The sequence below is a fragment of the Octopus sinensis genome, linkage group LG11 (genome assembly GCF_006345805.1).
Source record: "Octopus sinensis linkage group LG11, ASM634580v1, whole genome shotgun sequence".
Taxonomy (NCBI): Eukaryota; Metazoa; Mollusca; class Cephalopoda; order Octopoda; family Octopodidae; genus Octopus; species Octopus sinensis.
In genome coordinates this window covers 41,794,993-41,816,981 of record NC_043007.1, presented here as the reverse complement: position 1 = coordinate 41,816,981, position 21,989 = coordinate 41,794,993, and the positions used below count along the sequence as shown (strand labels likewise).

The following is a 21,989-nucleotide window of genomic DNA, read 5'->3' as shown; positions in this document are numbered from 1 at the left end:
TATATATATATATATATATATATATATAGATTATTAGATATAAAAACTCCCACTGCTCTCAAAACTACTGGCACCATCATCTTTCTTCAACTTTCCATTCACATACGTCATCATCAACATCATCATCACCATCATCACCATCATCATCATCATCATCATCCACAACCACCACTACCACCTTCATCTTCTTCATCAGCTGCAGCAGCAGCAGCATGATGACAAAATCTTCATCCCCGTTGTGTATAAATTCAGTAGCCCATCACACAACTTATAAGACTGAACAACACCTGTGTATATATATATTTATACCTATATACATACATACATACATACATATATACATACATACACATACATACACATATATATATACATACACACACATATATTTGTACACATACATATACATACACATATCTATATATATATACACACACACATACATGTATGTATGTATGAATTTGCTCATTGAACGCACATAAAGTAACCTTTGAATTCTCCTTTGATAGGTGTTGTGCCAAAGTTGAGAATAATCTGCCAATATTCTTGGGCACATATTATTTAAGGATTCTCAAGTCTGTCATTGTTTTTACCTTATTCCAAAGGGCTGGATTTCTTTTTTTATTTGGTGACAGATGAGATTTGAACTTTGAACAAATACTACAAGGCATTCTACCTGATGCTCTAAAGACTACTAATTTGATACAACACACACACATATATATATAATATATATATATATATATAATATATATATATATATATATATATATATATACACATGCAAGTACACATACACACACACATATATATGCACGTGTGATATATACTCAAGCACATCAAAAGTGAAGCGGGAAAATGAAATTAAGAAATTTCAGTAAGATTTTGTTACTATTCTTGAAGAAGTTGTTGAGTTTGTTGTAATTTGTATTATTGTTGTTGTTATGGTTGTTGTTATAGTTGTTGCCTGTGAAGGTATGTGGCTTAGTGGTTAGGGTATTTGGTTCATGATTGTAAGGTTGAGAGTTCACTTCCTGGTGGTGTATTGTACCCTTGAGCAAGACACTTTATTTTGTGGTGTATGCGGGAGATTTGAAGTAAAGACACCTACCTTCTCTTCGCTGACGCAGACTTCTCCGGCAACACACCCTTCCATGTGGCCAGACCCGAACGCTAAAAATAGCAGCTGCTTTTCCCTTACCTTGTTGAAGTGCTCACACATCCAGCCCTGTCGGCTACCCTGATCGGAAAGGCCCAATGCTCTCCTGCCTGTGCGCGTGTCACTCCTGCACCCTTCCTCTTCCGGTCAACCCCAAGTTCCCGTCAGCTCCCCAGCTGCTGACGTTGTCCCACATATTTCACATTGCTCCAGTCCACTCAGCTGGCAAAAGTGAGCAGTACCTGTATTTCAAAGGGCCAGCCTTGTCACATTCTGTGTCACACTGTATCTCCCTGAGAACTACGTTAAGGGCATGCATGTCTGCGCAGCACTAAGCTGCTTGCACATTACTTTCACAAGTAGGCTGTTCCATTGATTCAATAAAGTATAACCTTTGTTGTTGTGACCAACAGAATGCCAATATTAATAGTTGTTGTAGTTATGGTTAATGTCGGCTGTTGTTATGATTGTCATTATATTTGCTGTTGCTATGGTTGGTGTTGTTGTTACTATAGTTGTTGTTTTAAAAGAATATGTTCAAGTGGTTAGGGTGTTTGGCTCACAATCATAATGCTCTGCTTTCAATTCTTGGACCAGGTGGTGCTCTGTGTCCTTGAGCAAGGCACTTTATTTCATGTTGCGCCACTCTACGCAGCTATAAAAGAGTACTAGCTAAATGCTGGAGCAACTCTCTCTCTCCCCCTCCAGCTTCAACATCCTGGATATGCCATTAAATCAAAGGATGGGAGAGTCAAGACGAGAGGGTACCTATGCCTTCTCACAATTTCACAGGCACCTAAAGCAATTAGCAAAAGCATGGTACATGTCACCAACTAATACTAATTTGCAGCTAATAACTGGCTCTTTATGGATGTTGTTGTTTTAATTGTTATTGTTTTGTGTTGTTGATACCGTTAAGGTTGCTATTATGGCTGTTGTTATGGTTGTTGCTGTTCTGACTGTTGTTATGGCTGTTGTTTTGGTTATGATTGTTGTTATAGTTATTATTGTGATTGTTATTGTTATAATTATTGTCATTATTGATATTATGATTGTTGTTGTTGTTATGGTTGTTACTGTTATGATTATTGTTGTTGTGGTTATTGTTGTTGTCGTTGTTATGGTTCTTGTTATGGTTGTTATTAGTATGACTGGTGTTGCTATGATCATTGTTATTACAGTTGTTATTTGTTATTGTTGCTGTTAAAATTGTTATTGTCGTTGTTACTGAACACCAGGTAAGCTGCAGTAGAGAAGACATGTGTTCAAAGGCATTCCAACCATGATCATCCTATCCTATACATTAGACACTACACTGTCCAATGTACCCTTTTTTATTTAAGACTGTCGGATCTGAGGGAGATTTTACTGTTATTGCTAGGAGCTGGTATAACTGGCTAGAGGCTCCCTTATAAGGTTAAGAGTGTTGCTTTTATTGCTACTCTGATTGTCACAGTTTATGTTGGTCTTTTTGTTATTATTGTTGCTGTGTTTGTAGTTGTAGATATTATTTCTTATTTCTTTATTGTCCACAAGGGGCTAAACATAGACGGGACAAACAAGGACTTAATTTATTGACCAAGAAAGGATGAAAGGCAAAGTCGACCTTGGTGGAATTTGAACTCAGAACGTAATGGCAGACGAAATACTGCTAAGCATTTCGCCCAGCATGCTAACGTTTCTACCAGCTCACTGCCTTATTATTTCTACAAATGAGCTCATTTAAATTCTTCACTAAACATGTTTTTCTACTTTGCAATTTTAAATTTTTACCATTGATAAACAAAAAAATATTGTTGAAACTAGTTTGGTATGTACGTATGTAAATAAATTTATTTACAAACAATTACAAGTTTTTCAAATTCAGGTACATTTTCAACAACAAATTTATATATACATACATACATATATATATATATATATATATATATATATATATATATATATATATATATATATGTATGTATATATATATAGTCAGTATATAATAAATAGGAAAGAGAAGCAACACTCTCAGTTATAGAGCAGTAGAATAATAAGATAAAGATAGTTATGGCCTGTCTATGGGGTTACCCTGGATTTCATGTCCATAAAGTGCTTTCCCAGGGTAACCCTATAGATTGGCCATAACTATCTTTATCAAATATATATATATATATATATCTTCTTTTGTTTACTTGTTTCAGTCTGATGACTGAGGTGTTGAAGAATTTTTAGTTGAATGAATTGATCCAGTACTTGTGTTTTGTTAAGCCTGGTGCTTATCCTCTCAGTTTCAGAGATGTAAACTCACCAACACCAGTTGTCAACCAGTGGTGGGGGACAAACACACACACACATATATATTTACATACACACACACACAGATATGTATGTATATATATATATATATATATATATATATATATATATATAATATATATATATATATATGACAGGCTTCTTTCAGTTTCCGTCTACCAAATCTACACCCAGGCTTTTGTTGGCTCAAGGCTTTAGGAGAAGACACTTGACCAAGGTGCCACACGTTGGGACTGAACCCAGAACCATGTGGTTGGGAAGCAAGTTTATTACCACACAGCCACACACACACACACATGTATGTGTTTATTTACGTGTATGCTAAATTCAAGTAACAACAAGCATTTCCTTGTATAAGAACTCAATTCTGGTCACAGAGTTAGTTTTCATATTCATATAAGGGGTATCTATGATCTCAAATTTTTGCCTCTTGCTGCTTATCCAGGATCAAACTATACAGTTCACCTTTATTTACTTCTGCTTTTACTTGTTTCAGTTATTGAACTGAGCTCATGCTGGAACACTGCCTTGAAGGGTTTAAGGGAACAAAGTGACCCCAGCCTGGTACTTATTCAAGTGGTCTGTTTTTGCTAATCTGTTAAGTTACAGGGGACATAAACAAATTAGTAGCAGTTGTCAAGTGGTAGTGGCAAACACAAATACACACACATATGCATATATACATACACACACACACAGATATGTATGTATATATATATATATATATATATATATATATATATATATATATATATATATATATATATGACAGGCTTCTTTCAGTTTCCGTCTACCAAATCTACACCCAGGCTTTTGTTGGCTCAAGGCTTTAGGAGAAGACACTTGACCAAGGTGCCACACGTTGGGACTGAACCCAGAACCATGTGGTTGGGAGCAAGTTTATTACCACACAGCCACACACACACACACATGTATGTGTTTATTTACGTGTATGCTAAATTCAAGTAACAACAAGCATTTCCTTGTATAAGAACTCAATTCTGGTCACAGAGTTAGTTTTCATATTCATATAAGGGGTATCTATGATCTCAAATTTTTGCCTCTTGCTGCTTATCCAAGGATCAAACTATACAGTTCACCTTTATTTACTTCTGCTTTTACTTGTTTCAGTTATTGAACTGAGCTCATGCTGGAACACTGCCTTGAAGGGTTTAAGGGAACAAAGTGACCCCAGCCTGGTACTTATTCAAGTGGTCTGTTTTTGCTAATCTGTTAAGTTACAGGGGACATAAACAAATTAGTAGCAGTTGTCAAGTGGTAGTGGCAAACACAAATACACACACATATGCATATATACATACACACACACACATACATACACACAACAGGCTTCTTTTAGGTTCTGTCTGACAAATCCATTCAGAAAATATGGGTTGGCCTGGAGCAATAGTACAAGACATTTGCCTTATGTGCCATGCAGTAGGACTGACCCCAGAACCATGAGATTGGAAAGCGAGCTTTTTGCCACACAGCCATACCTGCTTGCACCTATTTTGTAGATGTTTATATCATAAACAAACTTTGGAAAAAATATATGGAAATGAGTGGATATACCTACATGAGAAGATCATAAGTAAATTTGGCTTATTTTTAGATGCGTGTATAAAATTAAGCTTTATTTTCAGAGTTGAAAATTATTTAAAAATGGCAAAGGAGAAAAAAATTAAGAATTGTGAATATTAATTCATATTGAATGTGATAAACATAATATATATAACCTAGACTTCTTTCTGCAAAAAACAAAATAATGTTTTATAAATGTATTCATATTTTTGTATTTAACAGTGTCAAATGTGCTTCGGATACCCAAACTAACTAGTGGTTTTGGCAAACTACTTCCACATCCTGTAGCTGTAACAACTTCATCGGGACACTATAATGTACAGGTATGGGATTTCTGTTGTCATCATTATTTTATTGTCATCATTGTTTTTGTGTTTACATTCCCCTGCTTGTATGGGTCAGACAAAATTCATGAAGGCAGACTGTGTAGGGTCAGATATCCTTCCTGTGAACAACCTTAACTTTTTTTTCAAACATAATGATATTTCCTTCATGAATGTTTCATAGCAGATAAGAAATGAAAAACAGTACTTAGATAAAGATAAAATGATAAAGATCCTTTCTAAGTTATATTGACTCATAGAGCTGGTTTCCCAGTTTCTATGGCATATACAGTCATGGCCAAAAGTTTGGAACATTTTTCTTAAAAATTAAAATTATTATGTCCAAGTACAATTTGATTCAAATATATACAATGTATATATTTGGGCATTTAATATAAAAATTCTAACTATCAGGCCTATGTTTCAGACTTTTGGCCAAGTAATAACATATTGCAAATTAATATAACATTGGGCATTTAATATATAATTCAAATTTTCAGACCTATGTTCCAAACTTTTGGCCATGACTGAATATTCCACCCTGGAAAGGATGCCAGTCCATCACAGTGTTACTCATCTTTGCCAGCAGTGTGGACTGGAGCAACATGAAATGAAATGCTTTGCTCAAGAACAGACCACATTGTCCAGTCCAGGAATTGAAACCACAATCTTACTATCATGAGTCTGACACCTAACCATTAAGTCATGTACCTTTACAAGAGTAACACTTGTGTGATGATGATATGATGACATTCTTTTATAGCTATTGTGCAATGTCATGATAAGAAGACTTATGTGCATGTGTGTATGCATACACACACACACACGCACACACACACGCACACACACACACACACACACACACACACACACACACACTCACACTTACATGATGGGCTTTGTTCAGTTCCACCAACCAAATCTACTCACAAGGCTTTTTTGGCCCAGGGTTATAGTATAAGACACTTGCCCAAAGTGCTGCACAGCCAAATAAATGCTATCCATATAACTACATGGCTGACAAACATATAGGTATGTGTGTATTTGCATGTATGCCTGTGTGTGAGAGAGTATGTGTGTGTATGTGTGTGTGTGTTGATCCTTTTCCTTAGACTCCTGAATAAAAACTAGGAAAATAAAACCCTAAACATGCTTGTGATAAATCAAATATATGTTATTGACACATTTCTTCTTGTTCATTACAGAAATGTCCCTTCAACCATGTCCAGTTAATTGAAACATCTGACTCAGATCACGAACAACTCTGTCCATTCAAAGCAATTCCCGGTGCTCCAGGCTTACCATTTATTGGCAACTTGCTAGATTACCGAGACAAATACAAACTGTGTTTCACTGAAATATTTAAGGTAAGATTGATTTTATCATGGTTTATTCAAGCACCCACCCAACATCAGTATCCTTGCTGGACATTTTGTCCTACAGATGTATATTTCTATGTGTGTGTGTGTATATATATATATATATATATACGACAGGCTTTTTTCAGTTTCCATCTACCACTCACAAGGTTTTGGTTGGCCCAAGGCTATTGTAGAAGACATTTGCCCAAGGTGCCATGCAGTGGGACTGAACTTGGAACCATGTAGTTGGGAAGCAAGCTTCTTACCACACACCCACTCCTGCACCTATATATATATATATATATATATATTATATATATATATATATATATATATATATAGATAAGAAAGTTTGTTTGGTAAAGCACGTGGGTGAATATATAAGAAAATAGTAAAGTGTGAAAAAACGACAGAAGGCTTAAATGTTAAAAAATATATATATTTGTGTCAAAATGTCTGGAGAATATTGGAAAAATTTTTTTTCCTTTCCTTAAAATGACATAATTTATTTTAAATTATGTCATTTTAAGGAAAGGAAAAAAAATTTTTCCAATATTCTCCAGACATTTTGACACAAATATATATATTTTTTAACATTTAAGCCTTCTGTCGTTTTTTCACACTTTACTATTTTCTTATATATATATATATATATATATATATATATATATATATACTGTAACTTAGTGGTTTGGCAAAAGAGAACCGATAGAATAAGTACTAGGCTTCCAAAGGATAAGTCCTAGAGTCGATTGCTCGACTAAAGGCGGCGCTCCACCATGGCTACAGTCAAATGATTGAAATAAGTAAAAGAGTAAAGAGTGTATATATATATATATATATATATATATATATATATATCTTTCATATAATATGTGACAATTAGTTGGTTGCCATAATAAGACACCGGATTTTGGATGTTGGGACAGAAACCTGCTCCGGCATCTTGGAGTGGTAACTCGGAGTTTTATTATAGCAACTGAATAATTGTCACATATCATTTTACGGATAAATTCCTCTATTTAGATAATATCGAGGTCTCATTCATTCTTTTGTTGTCTTACCATTACTATTCATATATATATATATATATATATGTATGTATGTATGTTATAATTAAGGTTTTAGCAAAAAGTTGCTTCACCACATACCGAAAATTTAGAAATAGCAGTCAAAAACTGCTAATTGTAGTTAAAACTACAATATAACTCCACAGACAGCAATACTCGGAATGGTCAGTGGCAAGAGAGGAAGAGGCCGACCAAGAACCTGCTGGCTTGACACCATCAAGAGTGATACTGGAATGGACATAGCCAGTCTGAAAGAAGCGGCCCAGGATAGAACTGACTGGAGGACACTGATCCAACAAGTAACCGAGAGTCGACTTCAACTGAGCGGATAGATATGTAAGATATAGACAGATAGATACAGAGAGATAGATAGATATAGAGATAGAGATGAATAGAGAGATATAGATAGAGAGATATAGACATCACTGACGCTAGAAAACCAGAAGTAAATATTTTAAAAATCTTCCAAAGATGTGAATCTAATATAAAAAGCAATATATTTTATTTTTTTTTATGCCCAATGGCTGTAAGGGAGGCAATCAATTTCTGAAAGTTACTTCGCAAAGAGATACCTCCCTTCTCCACGCAACCCAGGAACAGGTGTTTTCTGCCCCGAGGGGGCCCGTTACTCATTATGTGAAAAATTTTAAGAGTCTAAAACCATCCCTGGAACATAAGTAATGTATGTTCCCAATTTGGAGAAAATCGGTTGAAAAATACGGCCGTTATAATCTTTTACGTACACACACACACCCACACACACACACATACACAGAACAGGATTTACATTATATATATATATATATATGTGTGTGTGTGTGTGTGTGTGTGTATCAAATGAGACCTCTTCACTGTTTCTTAAACATCATGCCCATCTTTTTCTTTCAGATATTTCATAAAAGGTCAGAGAAATATGGTGAAATTATCAAAGAAACTCTTGGTCCAGAAGAAATCATCTCAATTTCAAATGCTGAAGAATACATGAATGTTATCCGTGCAGATGGTCGTCAACCAATCAGACCCCCATTGGAACCTTTGGCTCACTACCGGAGGGAAAAGGGTTTGGAAATTGGTATATTTAACTCGTGAGTATACACATGAAGCATCTTTAATATAAAGGCGGTTATAATGACCTTAATGATATTGATTGATGATGATTATAGTGGTGGTAGTGTTGGTGATTGGAGGTGGTGGTGGTGATGGTACTGGGTAGCGGTGGCCACAGATTTGGTGCCTCACTAATGCATACTGTAGAAATGAGTTTTGGGAAGCTCTTGGAGAAGTGAACCTTGCCACTGGTTTTGCTCATGGGTGGGTTACTTCATGTCCCTTTATACCTACTGCATACTTCTGGTTACAGTCTATATCTTATGAGGATAGAAAGGGTGAAATGAATAGAAAATGGGAGAGAGATAGAGGAATATACAGATGAATTTACATTTGTGAGAGCATATATATATATATAGCAAAAAATATATATAGCGAAAATTACACCTTTATTATACATTTCACTTTATAAAACTGACAATTGTTTCTATTGCATTAAGATATATATATAAATAATTTTACATATATTTACAATTCAAAATTACCAACATTTGCTTTTATCATAATCCTTAATTTTTTTCTCAACTGAATGCATGACCTATTATGTTTAAATAATAAGTAAATGTATGTGCTGCACACAATACATATCAATATACCATTTCTATATATTCATATCCTTGTACTATATATATTTATTTGATGTTCTATATAATTATATATCAAACCTATATATATTTCTATATCTGTTCTATCTATTTAACCCTTTAGCATTCAAACCATCCATATCAGGCCCTAATATTCTACTTCTTTTATGTTTATACTGGCCAGATCTGGCCCCTTATACTTACCCTACAATATCATTCTGAAAAGAAATAATCACATCATCAAAGTCTCAGGGTTACAAGATAATGCATGATTGAAACAAAACAACAAGAATAAATAAGCATTACATTTGATAGAGTAATCTGATTGCTAAAGGGTTAATATATATTCAATATATTTAATATATTTAATATATATTAAATATTCTGAACCAATTACATATGTATTTCAGGCAGAGCGAGGTCTGGCATAGGTACCGAAAAATACTGAGCAAGAAACTGCTGGTGCCTAAAATGATTACTTGCCACATTCCCTCCAAAAATGCCGTAGCAAATGACTTTGTTCACAGACTGGGATGTTTAACACATGAAAATAATGGTGAAACTGAAGATCTCCGGCAAGAACTCTTCCGATGGTCAATGGAAAGTGAGTATTTTATATTATTAGAAAGAAGTAAGTATTGTCTCAGGTCCTAGGTCTCATAGGGCTGGCTACCAGGTTTCTATGGTGTATAATTGACTGAGATAACAGCATTGTCCTTGGATGGGATGTCAGTTCATTGCAGGGTCACTCCTTTACAGCTGAGAGGACTGGAATAACATGAATGGAAGTGTTTTGCTCTAGAACACAACACATCAACCAGTCTGGAATCGAAATCTCAACTTTGCATTCATGAGTGCAACACCCTAACCATTAGGCCATATGCTTTCATCATTAGAAAGAAAAAACCAAAAGCAACATCAGTTATTTTCTTTTTATTCCATAAAGCTCCACAGCGTCAGCTACACTTTACTCCAGCTTTTGTATGGTTAAGTGAGTGTGAGATTAATTTCACAGGGATAGGATGCTAATCTGTCAAAGATGACTTTCCCCAACCCTTCCAGAAAATTTTCTGTTTTACACTAAGTAGAAGACACTTGGTCAAAGTGCCATGTGGTGGGACTGAACCTGAAACCATATGGTTGGAAATCAAACTTCTGCACCTACATGTGTGTGTGTGTGTGTGCGTGTGTGTGTGTGTGTATGCATGTGCATACTAGTACCTCTTTGTTTTCACATCATGGATCCATTTCCGATCTTCAGTGGAAAAAAGTCTGGCTATGGGGAAATATTAACTTGCTTTGCAAACAGGTGAGGGTTAGTGCCTGGAAGTCATAGAAATCTGTCTCAATGAATTTTGTCTAACTCATGAAAGCATGGAAGAGTGGATGTTAAAATGCTGCTGCTGCTGATGATGATAATGACAGTTGACAAATATATGGATAGTACACAATTTATTCAATACCTTTTTCTTCTAAAACCAATGTTTTGTGTCAAAATTTTAAAAAAGGAAAGGGAAACAAAATGTTCTGGGACTAGCAGCCCTTACATATATAACATAGCTGAATATTTATCCCAAGGACTGATCCTCTTCTTCAAAACTTTAGAAAATTCTTCCCCTCTGATCTTCTACAGACATGGCTATGAAGTTGTAAAGCTTGGTCTCACTTTACAGCACTTTGGTGAAGTGTGCTCTGCTATAGCTTTGGGTTCAATCAATGCCTTGTGAGTAAATTTTGGTATTTGGAAACTGAAGGCTGTCTCAAAGACCATAACTGTTTCCAGTGGTAGATTTAATCTGCTATTTACTCATCACATATCCATTTGGCCCTCTGGTGCCTTTCACACAGTCACTCTACTGCAATTATCATTATTATTATTGGAAATGTTTTTATTTTCATTTTATTATCATTAGTACTGTTTCACCACCACTTCTACCATCATCATCATTGTCATCTCTTCAACACAGTATATATTTTCTTACTACAGCTGCTGGAATAATGCTGTTCAATGAGAGATTGGGCTGTCTGGAAGCAAACCCACCTTCAGTTGCTATTGATTTTGTGAAAAACCTTCAAGGATTCCTCGGCCATCTCAACTACCTCTTGTTCAGTATGCCACTCTATAAAATATTTCGAACAAAACGGTGGCGAGAATTTGAGCATTACAATGATCAGCTGGTTTCCATAGGATCGTCTTTACTTAAAAAAGTAAGTAACCTCCTTCTCACTGCCCCTATACACACTACATTTTAATTTTAGAATTGTCTATTGAGAACCTTTTGTTTACACATGCATATATTTTTAGATGAGTTATTGCTATAGCAACTAAAATTTTTCCAGTTATATATTTCATATTTTAATGCATTTGTCTGTTACACCAAATTTTGATTGCTTTAACCTCTCACCATATTAAATACCTCAATATTTTCAAGTGTTTAATATTTACACACTCACTCCCTCTGACCCCCATCCGTGTGTATATATATATATATGATTATAAAGAAAAATATTTCTTCCAATGCATAGACTTCACTTTGAACTGCTCAGGATATTAAACCTGAGGCGTTAGAATAGTGTATAAGTAAGAATCAATGTTAGGCAAATCAAGTTCCCATATACATTTATATTTATTCAGCCCTAGACCCAACGTGCATGATTTTCTCCGAAAGTATATTCAATATATCAAACACATCAAAAGTATATATTAGATATATAAAAACATATAGAGTAGTCAATACATTAACAATATACATATAAAAATATTTAAATATATAAATATATACATTAAAAATATATTGAAAAAATAAATACATATGTAGATCAACTCACATATTATAAAATGAAGTTATAAATTTGGAGAAATTCATGCATGTTGGGTCTAGGGTTGAATAAATATAAATGTATAGGTGAACTTGATTTGCCTAACTTTGATTCTTACTTCAATATATACATATATATATTATATGGCTATGATGCTTCCTGACTGCCCCTGCTCATGATCAGAGATGCACAAGTCATCAACCACTAAGGGATGTTGCTCAACTGGTTAAGATCAAGCAAGTGACAAGCAAATCTGTAATATTGTGCAGAATATTTGCTGTAGCCCATCTTTTACAACAAGACATGTAACATGATAACACTTCCAATCAGTTGGAATCAGAAGCCATGAGAGCCAGTGCCTGATACTGCATAAGGACATTTCTTCTTCTTCTTCTTATTATTATTATTAAGGTGGTGAGCTGGTAGAATCATTAGCGTGCTGGGTGAAATGCTTAGCAGTATTTTGCACATCACTACATTCTGAGTTCAAATTCTGCTGCAGTCAGCTTTGCCTTTCTTTATTTCAGGGTGGATAAATTAAGTACCAGTTGAACACTGAAAACAGTTTTTTGTTTTGATTGTGTTTTGTGGCTACCTGTATTAGTTTTCCTTGCTTCTGAAGTAGGTAATTTTGCAGTCCTATGGTGATTATTTTATAATAGTTTTCCAACTGTATAAGGCCTCTACCACCTTCTATACATTGTATATATAGCCTTTCTATGTCAGATTTTGGGTGGTCCATCCTAGATCCTATCATTATTTTTCTTGTTTTCCTGTCTATTTTGGTTAGTTCATTTAGTGTCCAGTTAAGGATATTGTAGCTGTGACATATAACTGGGATAGCTAGAGTGTTAATACCTATTATCTTGTTTTTAGCATTGAGCTCTGTTTTTAGTATTGATCTAACTCATCTGTAGTATTCTTTCTTTATTCTCTCTTTCATTTGTCTGTGTTGTATCATATTTAGTTCATGGATTCCTAAGTATTTGTAAGTTTAGCTTTGGTCTAATTCTCTTATTTCATTGGCTTTATCTAGTGTAATGTTGCTACTCTTAACTAGTTTTCTAATCCAAATTTCATATCTATTTCTTTGGTAAATCCATGTACTATCTGTAGTAGTGTTTCCAGCATTATTATTATTATTATTATTATTATTATTATTATTATTATTATTATTATTATTATTATTATCATTATCATCATCATCATCATTATTATTATTATTATTATTATTATTATTATTATTATTATCATTATCATTATCATTATCATTATTATCATCATTATTATTATTATTATTATTATTATTATTATTATTATTATTATTATTATTATTATTATTATTATTATTAGCATTATTATTAGCATTATTATTCATGATTATCTTTCTTCTCTTTTTTACTACCTCTTTAGAAAATGGAAAAGGCACAAGAACTTATGCTATGCAGTGAAACAGATGAAGACAACCAATCAAATAACGAGCTACTCAGCCACCTTGTGTCTCAGAAACTCCTCACTATGAAAGAATCAACCCACATGGCTATAGAACTTTTGATGGCATCTGTTGAATCAGTGAGTAAGTCTTCTACCTGTTATAGTATGGCACTCAGTACCATGTTGGATATGCAACTTACAAGAAAGAAATAGAGTGAGAAAGAAAGAGAGAGAGAGAGAGAGAGCAGACTTAGTTATGTCAGTTTATAAACTGACATAACTAAGTCCTCTCTTGCTTCAAATCCCACCAAGGTCAATTTGGCCTTTCATTCTTCTGGAGGTGTTGTTGTTGTTTGTTGTTGAGTCAGCAGATCTATGATTGAAGGATTTTCATACTAATTTTAACCTTTTGCCTGCCCAAAGCATTTTTGTAAGTTGGTTCTGAATGACTCTGTTTGTTTTCTGACTTTTACTTAGCCCTTGTTTCAGACACTCTGATTAATATAAAGCTCTGGCAGTTGAAAACATTGGGAATGCATATCACATATGATGCATGGACACCAGGGAAATATGTCTGGTGTATCATATATGATACATAAGATAGGCAAAAGGTTGATAAGTAATATATTCCAGCAGGAACTTAAGTGTCACTATCTATACTGTTTATATTAGTTGGACTGATGTTATCAACTTGATTGATTTTGTTTTGGCTGTTGTGTGCTCCTGCCATCTTCAGGTGTCTTGTGTTGAACTTAGTTGTTGTATTTAAAATTGCTATACAACAACTGAGCTCAGCACAAGACACATAAGGAAGGCTGAAGCAAACAGCAGACAAAATATAATGAAATCAACAATCAAGATGAGGATGCTAGTCCAACTAGAAATAGTATACATAAAATTAATTCCTTGTCTCACAAATATAGAATTGTATTAAGTGTCACTGTTACACACTGCAGGTATCAACCAGCATGTCATGGATCCTGTATTGCCTGGCAAATAACCCAGATGCCCAAGAACAGCTCTACAAAGAAATCCAAAATGTTGTGGGTGACAGTGAAACTGTCACAGCAGAGATGCTACAACAGCTGCCTTTCGTGAAAGCATGTTTCAAAGAAGCAGTCAGGTCAGTATTTGAACTCATTACCTTATGGATCAGTTAATGTTATAAATATATAATAGCCACTGTGTGTGTATGTGTGTGTGTGTGTGGTTATGTGTAAATCCACTTTCCATTGATTGCCAGTTACATTTCCATAGCTTAAAACTACACTTGAAGTTGTTTCTTGTTGGACATTATCAAAATACAAATATTATTTGTTATAAGCAAGTTAAACATTATTAAATTAAAATAGCCATGTATGTATCACACTTAATGTATAACAACTCTTGACAGGCAAGATACTGTAGTTTTCATCCAAGATAAAGCTTCTTATAAATGTCCTTTCAATTGTGTTCAATGGATTTTTATTCGGGCAAGTAATTACTTGCAATATTACTGTATGTATTATTCATTGTTTCCTACATATCAGAATTAAAATATTTCTTTTAGGTAAGTGACTGTAAGTAGACATCATTGACAAGGCCCAAATACATCGGGGGTTCTTGCTAGCTGCTGCCAGGTCAATTTTCAAAGCATGTCTGTAAGATATTTAATTTCAGATGGAAACTGCAGTAATTTGCCTGTGAATCATGTATATACATAATTTTGATACATATATCGTGATCATCCTCATCATTTAACATCTTTTGTCCATACTGGCATGGGTTGGATGGCTTGACAGGAGCTGGTAAACTGGGGAGCTGCACCAGACTCCAGTCTGATTTGGCATGGTTTCTATGGCTGGATTCCCTTCCAAACCCAACCACTTTACATTGTAGCTGGTCCTCTAACAATCTACATTGTCTCCTCTATCATAAACTAGTCCCTATATTATGGTCTCTCCTTTCTAAATATATTAGATGGTCCTCACTATTTAGGTTGCTACCTGTACTGTTAACTGTCCTCTCTGCATATTGTAGCTGGTACTCTATTTCAACACCTATCTCTTTATATTGTAGACCATCCTCTATAAAACAGAGTACACTTTATACATATTGCTCATGTCCTGTATATTTTAGAGAGGATCCTAACTGTGTTAGTTTAGTGTTGAATTAGCATTAATATATTTGATGTAGAGAATAATGGGAGCAATGAAGCTTACCATAATGTCCTTATGTACTGAAGGAAAAAAAACAATACTAGTCAATGATTAACATCTAATAACTTGGTATGTCTCCTTGGATTATTTACTGTACCAATTCTAATTTGTTTGTTGTAATATAGAAAGGCCCAGCATTTATCAGCTGTTCCTGGTTTTACATACCATGCTTTACCTTATACTCTATGATTTTAATTTACAGGGTGTATCCTGTGGTGTTTTTCATCAGTCGTATCCTACAAAAGGATGTCAACATCTGTGGCTACAAGGTACCGACAGGGGTGAGTTAAGAATTTGTATTATTGCATTATGGTATTCTATACTTTTTCATTTCTTCCATATTTTTCTTTTCCTTCCTTTTTTGTCCTTTAATTTCTTTCCTTTTCATTTCTTTGCATATTATTTCTTTTCGCTTCCTTCTTTCGTTTCTCCATTCTTTCATTGTATATATACATATACATATACAGTTTTGACTTGGTTTCTATGATTGGATGCCTTTCCAAATGCCAGCCACTCCATAAAGTGTACTGGGTGTCTTTTGTGTATCACCCACATGGGTGCCTCTGATGTGTCACCAGCATGGGTGCCTCACACATGTCTATATTAGAAAGGAATATGACAAGCAGGCTCTGCCCAACACCAGATAAATACTATCAGAAGCTGAGATGTGCATGCCTTTGAGTGTTATTTTAGTGATCTAAATTGTAAGCAGTAATGACTTAAATCTTCTCTGATTTACAACTCTGAAAATGACTGAACAAATTACTCTTTTATTATATTCTGACAGACCAAGGTACAGGCCAGTCTCTACAGCATCAGCCGAGACACCAATATGTTTTCAAACCCAGAGAAATATGACCCACACAGATGGATCAGAAAAGAACCTGGATGTCGTTATTATTATAATCTAGTATTTGGACAGGGAGCACGGATGTGTCTTGGTGAGTTCTCTTTATGTCTTTTACTTTTGCTCTGGTATATATGTATATATATATATATATATTATATATATACATACATATATATAAATTAGTAAAAAACCACCTTTTATCAATTCAATAATGAAAAATTAAATACCATTTAGAAAAATTACATATTATAGAAAGATTAAATATAAGATAAAATATATAACAATGATTAAGTAATGTGCAAAATAATAAATAAAACGTATATATTTGGTAGAGTAATGACATGTGTTTCATTATTGAATTGATAAAAAGTTTTTTTCTAATATATATATATATATATTATATTTTGTGAAATTTGATTTAGTATTTCTAAATTGAATTTTTCCCTGTAAGTTTGGAATAATATTCCCTCATATTATTATTATTATTATTACACACACACACACACACACACACACATGCTCTCACACACACACACACACACATGCTCTCACACACACACACACATGCTCTCACACACACACACATGCTCTCTCTCTCACACACACACACACACACACATATATATATATATATATATATGTGTGTGTGTTCATGTTTCTTATCTATAAGGAATATGAGAACAGGCCCTGCCCAACACTATGTGTCTTTATGCTTGGGTTTGTTTTTGACCACCACTTGACAACCAGTGTTGGTTTGTTTACATTCTGTAACTTCAACACATACATGAGATGGGCTTCTTTCAGTTTCCATCAACCAAATTCACACACAAAACTTTGGCCAACAAAAGGCTGTAATAGAAGACACTTACCTAAAGTGCTGCACAGTGGGACTGAACTGAAGACCACATGGTTGGGAAGCATGCTTTTTACCACACAACCATGCCATGTATATGGTTGTTTACTTTTTTGTCAGTGGCTGACCTCCAGTCAGCAAGACCTGCTTCAGAATGAGCAAAGCATGAACTGTAGTAATGTTTCATTTGTACCAATATGACCAGCAGACACTTGATGGTAAGAGTGACACTGGTGGTGTGGGGATAACAATGATGATGCTAACAAAGATGACCATAGCAGTGGTGATGAAGATTTTGATGCTGCTGCTGGTGATATCTTAGATGATAATGTTGAGATGTGGATAGAAGTGAGGGTTGATGATGATGTGCTGGAGGAGGTAGGGGAGAGTGACATTGAGAATGTTGATGAGGAGCAAGATAATTGTGATGAAGATGTTAGTGATGAGGATGGTGAGGAAGATGATGAAAATGATGATGATGATGATGACGAAATGTATAATGATAAGGTTTATGATGACAATGCTAGTGATGGTAATTGTGATGATAATAATGATGATGATGGTGATAGCAGTGGTGGTGGTGGTGGTGATGATAGTGGTAGTGGTAGCAGTAGCAGTGGTAGCAGTGGTAGTGGCAGCAGTGGTGTTGGTTGTGGTGATGACAGCAGTAGTGATGAATGATAATGATGAGATAACATATTTTTACTTACTTTCTGTTTTATTTTTTACACCTGTAGGGCGAAGAGTTGCAGAACTTGATATACACCTTCTTTTGACAAAGGTATTTTTCTAATTCTTTTTCCTGTTTTTATATACCTGTCTGTCTTTCAGTCTTCAAAATTGCCTCAACTCACTTTTTTATTCACTCTATCAACCATTCATACCCATTATACTGTTATCTAACATAACAAAATCTCTTACTTCAATTCAATGTTTATGATGAGAATTAACCCCAAATATGTATACAATTTATAATTTATTCAAGTATGTGTGTGTGTGTGTGAGAGAGAGAGAGAGAGAGTATACACTTTCATAGACTCACACATCTATAAATATATATGTGTGTGTACGTGTACACATGCACACACACACACACACACACACACACACACACACACACAATCGTTATGTACAGTAGAATCAGTATTAGATTAAAATAGCAATCTACATAATATACTTAATGCAAATATTCATGGAAAGCCAAATTAAATGCCAATATTTGTTTGAAGATGATATCTCTTATGGACACACTGTGTTAAATAACACAAACATATACCAGTAGCAGACAAAAATCATCCAGCAGAGGTGGTAGAAATGCTAGATATACATTTTTGCCTTTTTAGACCTAGTAAGTGGCATGTACCCACAAGCAACCTTATACCCAGACAAAACCCATTGCCAATGATATTGGAAAATACTGATTGAAAAATCACTGATGCATCAAATCAATGGTTTTGCAGTCACTGCTTTCCTATATTGATGATGATGGTTTATATTGATTTCATTATTACAACTACACACACACACATGCACACACACACATGCACGCACACACACACACACACATGCACGCGCGCGCGCACGCACACACACACACACACACACACACACACACACACATACAAGGTGTAGTGAATGAATTGTTGTCTAAATTACACAAAAAGGACATCTCCTTTTAACAGATATATTTACCAAAATTGCATAAAAATATCTTGAAGTACTAAAGAGTAAGTTTATTCAGTAAAATCGCCATTGACTTCAGCCATAGTCTCCAGACAACTCTGGAATCTCCTGAAACTTTTCTGGAGAGTCTCCTTGTTTAAGTTGGTGAATGCTGCCATAATGCTTGCTTTCAGTTCATCTTTTGTTGGTCTCTCACTCAACTGCACTCCACACATAGTAATGAAGGAGGTTGCAGTTTGGGGAGTTAGGTGGTCAGATGTTAGGGGTGATGCGGTTGCAGAAATTGTCTGACAGTCATGACTGGGTTCTCCTGCTTATGTAGCATGGTGCAGAGTCCTGTTGCCAGACTTAGGGTCTTCTAGCAGCCACCTTCTTGACCCAGGGTAGCACTTCCTCCTCCGACACTTGATGTCAAAGGAGTTAGTACTGTGTTGAGTGTGAGGGTGTGTGGGAAGATGAATGGAGGCATAATGCCACCATCACTAGTGATCACTCCAAACACCATGATGCTGACTGGATGTTTGACTTTTATCCCTGTCAGTACATTTCCTCAGTTTGACACCCAAACACTCTGAAACGTTCATATTGGAGCTTCCAGTACAAATGCAAAGCAGTATAGCATATCGTTTCCAAATTTCTGGTAGAGTGAATTGCGTCATGGTGCTGGTTTTCTCACAGATAGTGCTCAACTGACCCTACTATACTGTGTAGTTGACTAAAACAAACAATGCTCATGCGTGAAATTAAAAATACAAAAATGGTGACAATTTATCCATTGCACCTGCATATATATATATATATATATATATATATATATATATATATATAATTATTATGTAGATAGGGTTAAAATCCAAGCTGTGTAATCTTGAAGTACATCTGCTTATTGTATTCCAAATCTGAATGCAGATGTTATTGTGTGAGATATGGATAAGCGCTGAAAATACTAGAAAATATTTTCTGTAGAGGAAAACTGATCAAAACAGGAGATTGGAAATTTTTTTTGCATTACATAGTCACCATTATATGTGTTTCATTTGCTAATAGGAACTACGAAATTGTGCATGTATTAGTAAACATGTAAGATATCTCCTATTAGAAATTCTCCAGAGAATCAAGTAAAACTTTAAATATTATAATTGTTTATTAATATAATTGCTATTACTGTTGTTGTTGTTGTTGTCATAATTTATAATTATGTATAATTATTTGATTCTGTGTCTGAAGAATTTCTAATAGGAGATGTCTTACATGTTTTCTACTACATGTACAATTTTGTTACTCCTATTAACAAATGAAACACATGTAAAGGTGAATCAATAATGCCAAAAGTTTTCTAATCTCCTGCTTTGATCCCTGCACCTGCCTCACTCTTACCTGCTTCGCGGGTACTATTTTTCAATATCCCCACCATCTTCAGTCCACACACACACACACACACAAACCCACAAACCACACATTCATATACATACAATCATGCTCACATTTACACACACACACACACATACAAATATAAACACACACATACACACATACAAATATAAACACACACATACACACACACACTCAGATCTCACTGCCCAGCATAACTCACTGGAATTCTTAATATAATCTCTGTTAACCAGTCTGTAATTGCTACCTCTGGCAGTTAACGATTATTAGAAAGGTAATTAGTGTGGTGGGTAATTACTGTTTTTACTTTGCTTGCCTTTTCTATCATCTCTGTTTCTCTCTCACCCTCTCTCTTTTTCCCCACTTTTTCTTTCTTTTTCTCTTTCTTTTTAACTTTTACAGTGTTTTTCTCTTCTGTTTCAACAGATTATACAGAACTACCATTTAGAATACCATCATGAAGACGTAAAACCAAAAGCTAATATTGTACTCATACCCGACAGACCAATCAAGTTGAAGTTCATCAGGCGGAACTCAGACAGAAGAAAGACTTTAAATTAATAAATAACACTGTCATCCAGCCAGACTTTAAATTACTTACATCGTCATCACCCAGACTTTAAATTAATTATCCCATCATCCAATCTTTAAATTAATTATATCACCATATTTTATATTTTAAATTAATTTTATATTTTATAATTTAAATTATATTTTATATTTTAAATTAAATTAATTAAACTGTCATCTAGGTTTTTAATAAATGATACCATCATCTTTCAAACTTTAAATTGATTATACTGCCATCAACCATTTAATTATGCCATCATCATCCAATCTTTAAATTAATTACACCTTCATCATATGGACTTTAAATTAATTATTCTGTCATCAACCAGACTTTGATCTAATTATACCATCATCAACCAGATTTTAATATAATTATACTGTCATCATCTAGGTTTTAAATAAATTACACTGTCATCATCCAAACTTTGAACTAATTATACTGTCATTGTTTATATCTTAAATTAATTACACTGTCAATATCCAGGTTTTAAATAAATTATACTGTCATCATCCAGGTTTTAGAAAAATTATACTGTCATCATCCAGACTTTGAACTAATTCTACCATCATTGTACAGATTTTGATATAATTATACTGTCATCATCTAGGTTTTAAATAATTATTCCTTCATTTGGATAACTAGTCATTAACTACCTTTGCGAAATTCATGAGTTTAGATATAATTGTATACCATGAAGAG

At 34.4% G+C, this 21,989-nt stretch overlaps 1 protein-coding gene and 1 long non-coding RNA gene across 2 annotated transcripts in view; both read left to right on the top strand.

Moving 5' to 3' along the window:
• Positions 1–405: 405 nt before the first annotated feature.
• Positions 406–21,327, top strand: LOC115217048 (cytochrome P450 10-like). Its single transcript, XM_029786626.2, has 12 exons — positions 406–877; positions 5,267–5,367; positions 6,573–6,734; positions 8,687–8,883; positions 9,900–10,093; positions 11,477–11,697; positions 13,723–13,881; positions 14,700–14,866; positions 16,144–16,222; positions 16,729–16,882; positions 18,382–18,425; positions 21,146–21,327. The coding sequence occupies exons 1-12, from the start codon at positions 859–861 to the stop codon at positions 21,278–21,280; spliced, it is 1,632 nt and encodes a 543-aa protein (XP_029642486.1). The 5' UTR covers positions 406–858; the 3' UTR covers positions 21,281–21,327.
• An 81-nt stretch (positions 21,328–21,408) lies between these two features.
• The window catches only part of LOC118765400, a 777-nt gene continuing 196 nt past the window's right edge, over positions 21,409–21,989 (top strand). The window contains exons 1-2 of the long non-coding RNA XR_005001262.1: positions 21,409–21,804; positions 21,836–21,989. The exon at positions 21,836–21,989 is cut by the window's right edge and continues 196 nt beyond it. This is a non-coding gene — a long non-coding RNA (uncharacterized LOC118765400). The remainder of the gene's footprint in view (positions 21,805–21,835) is intronic.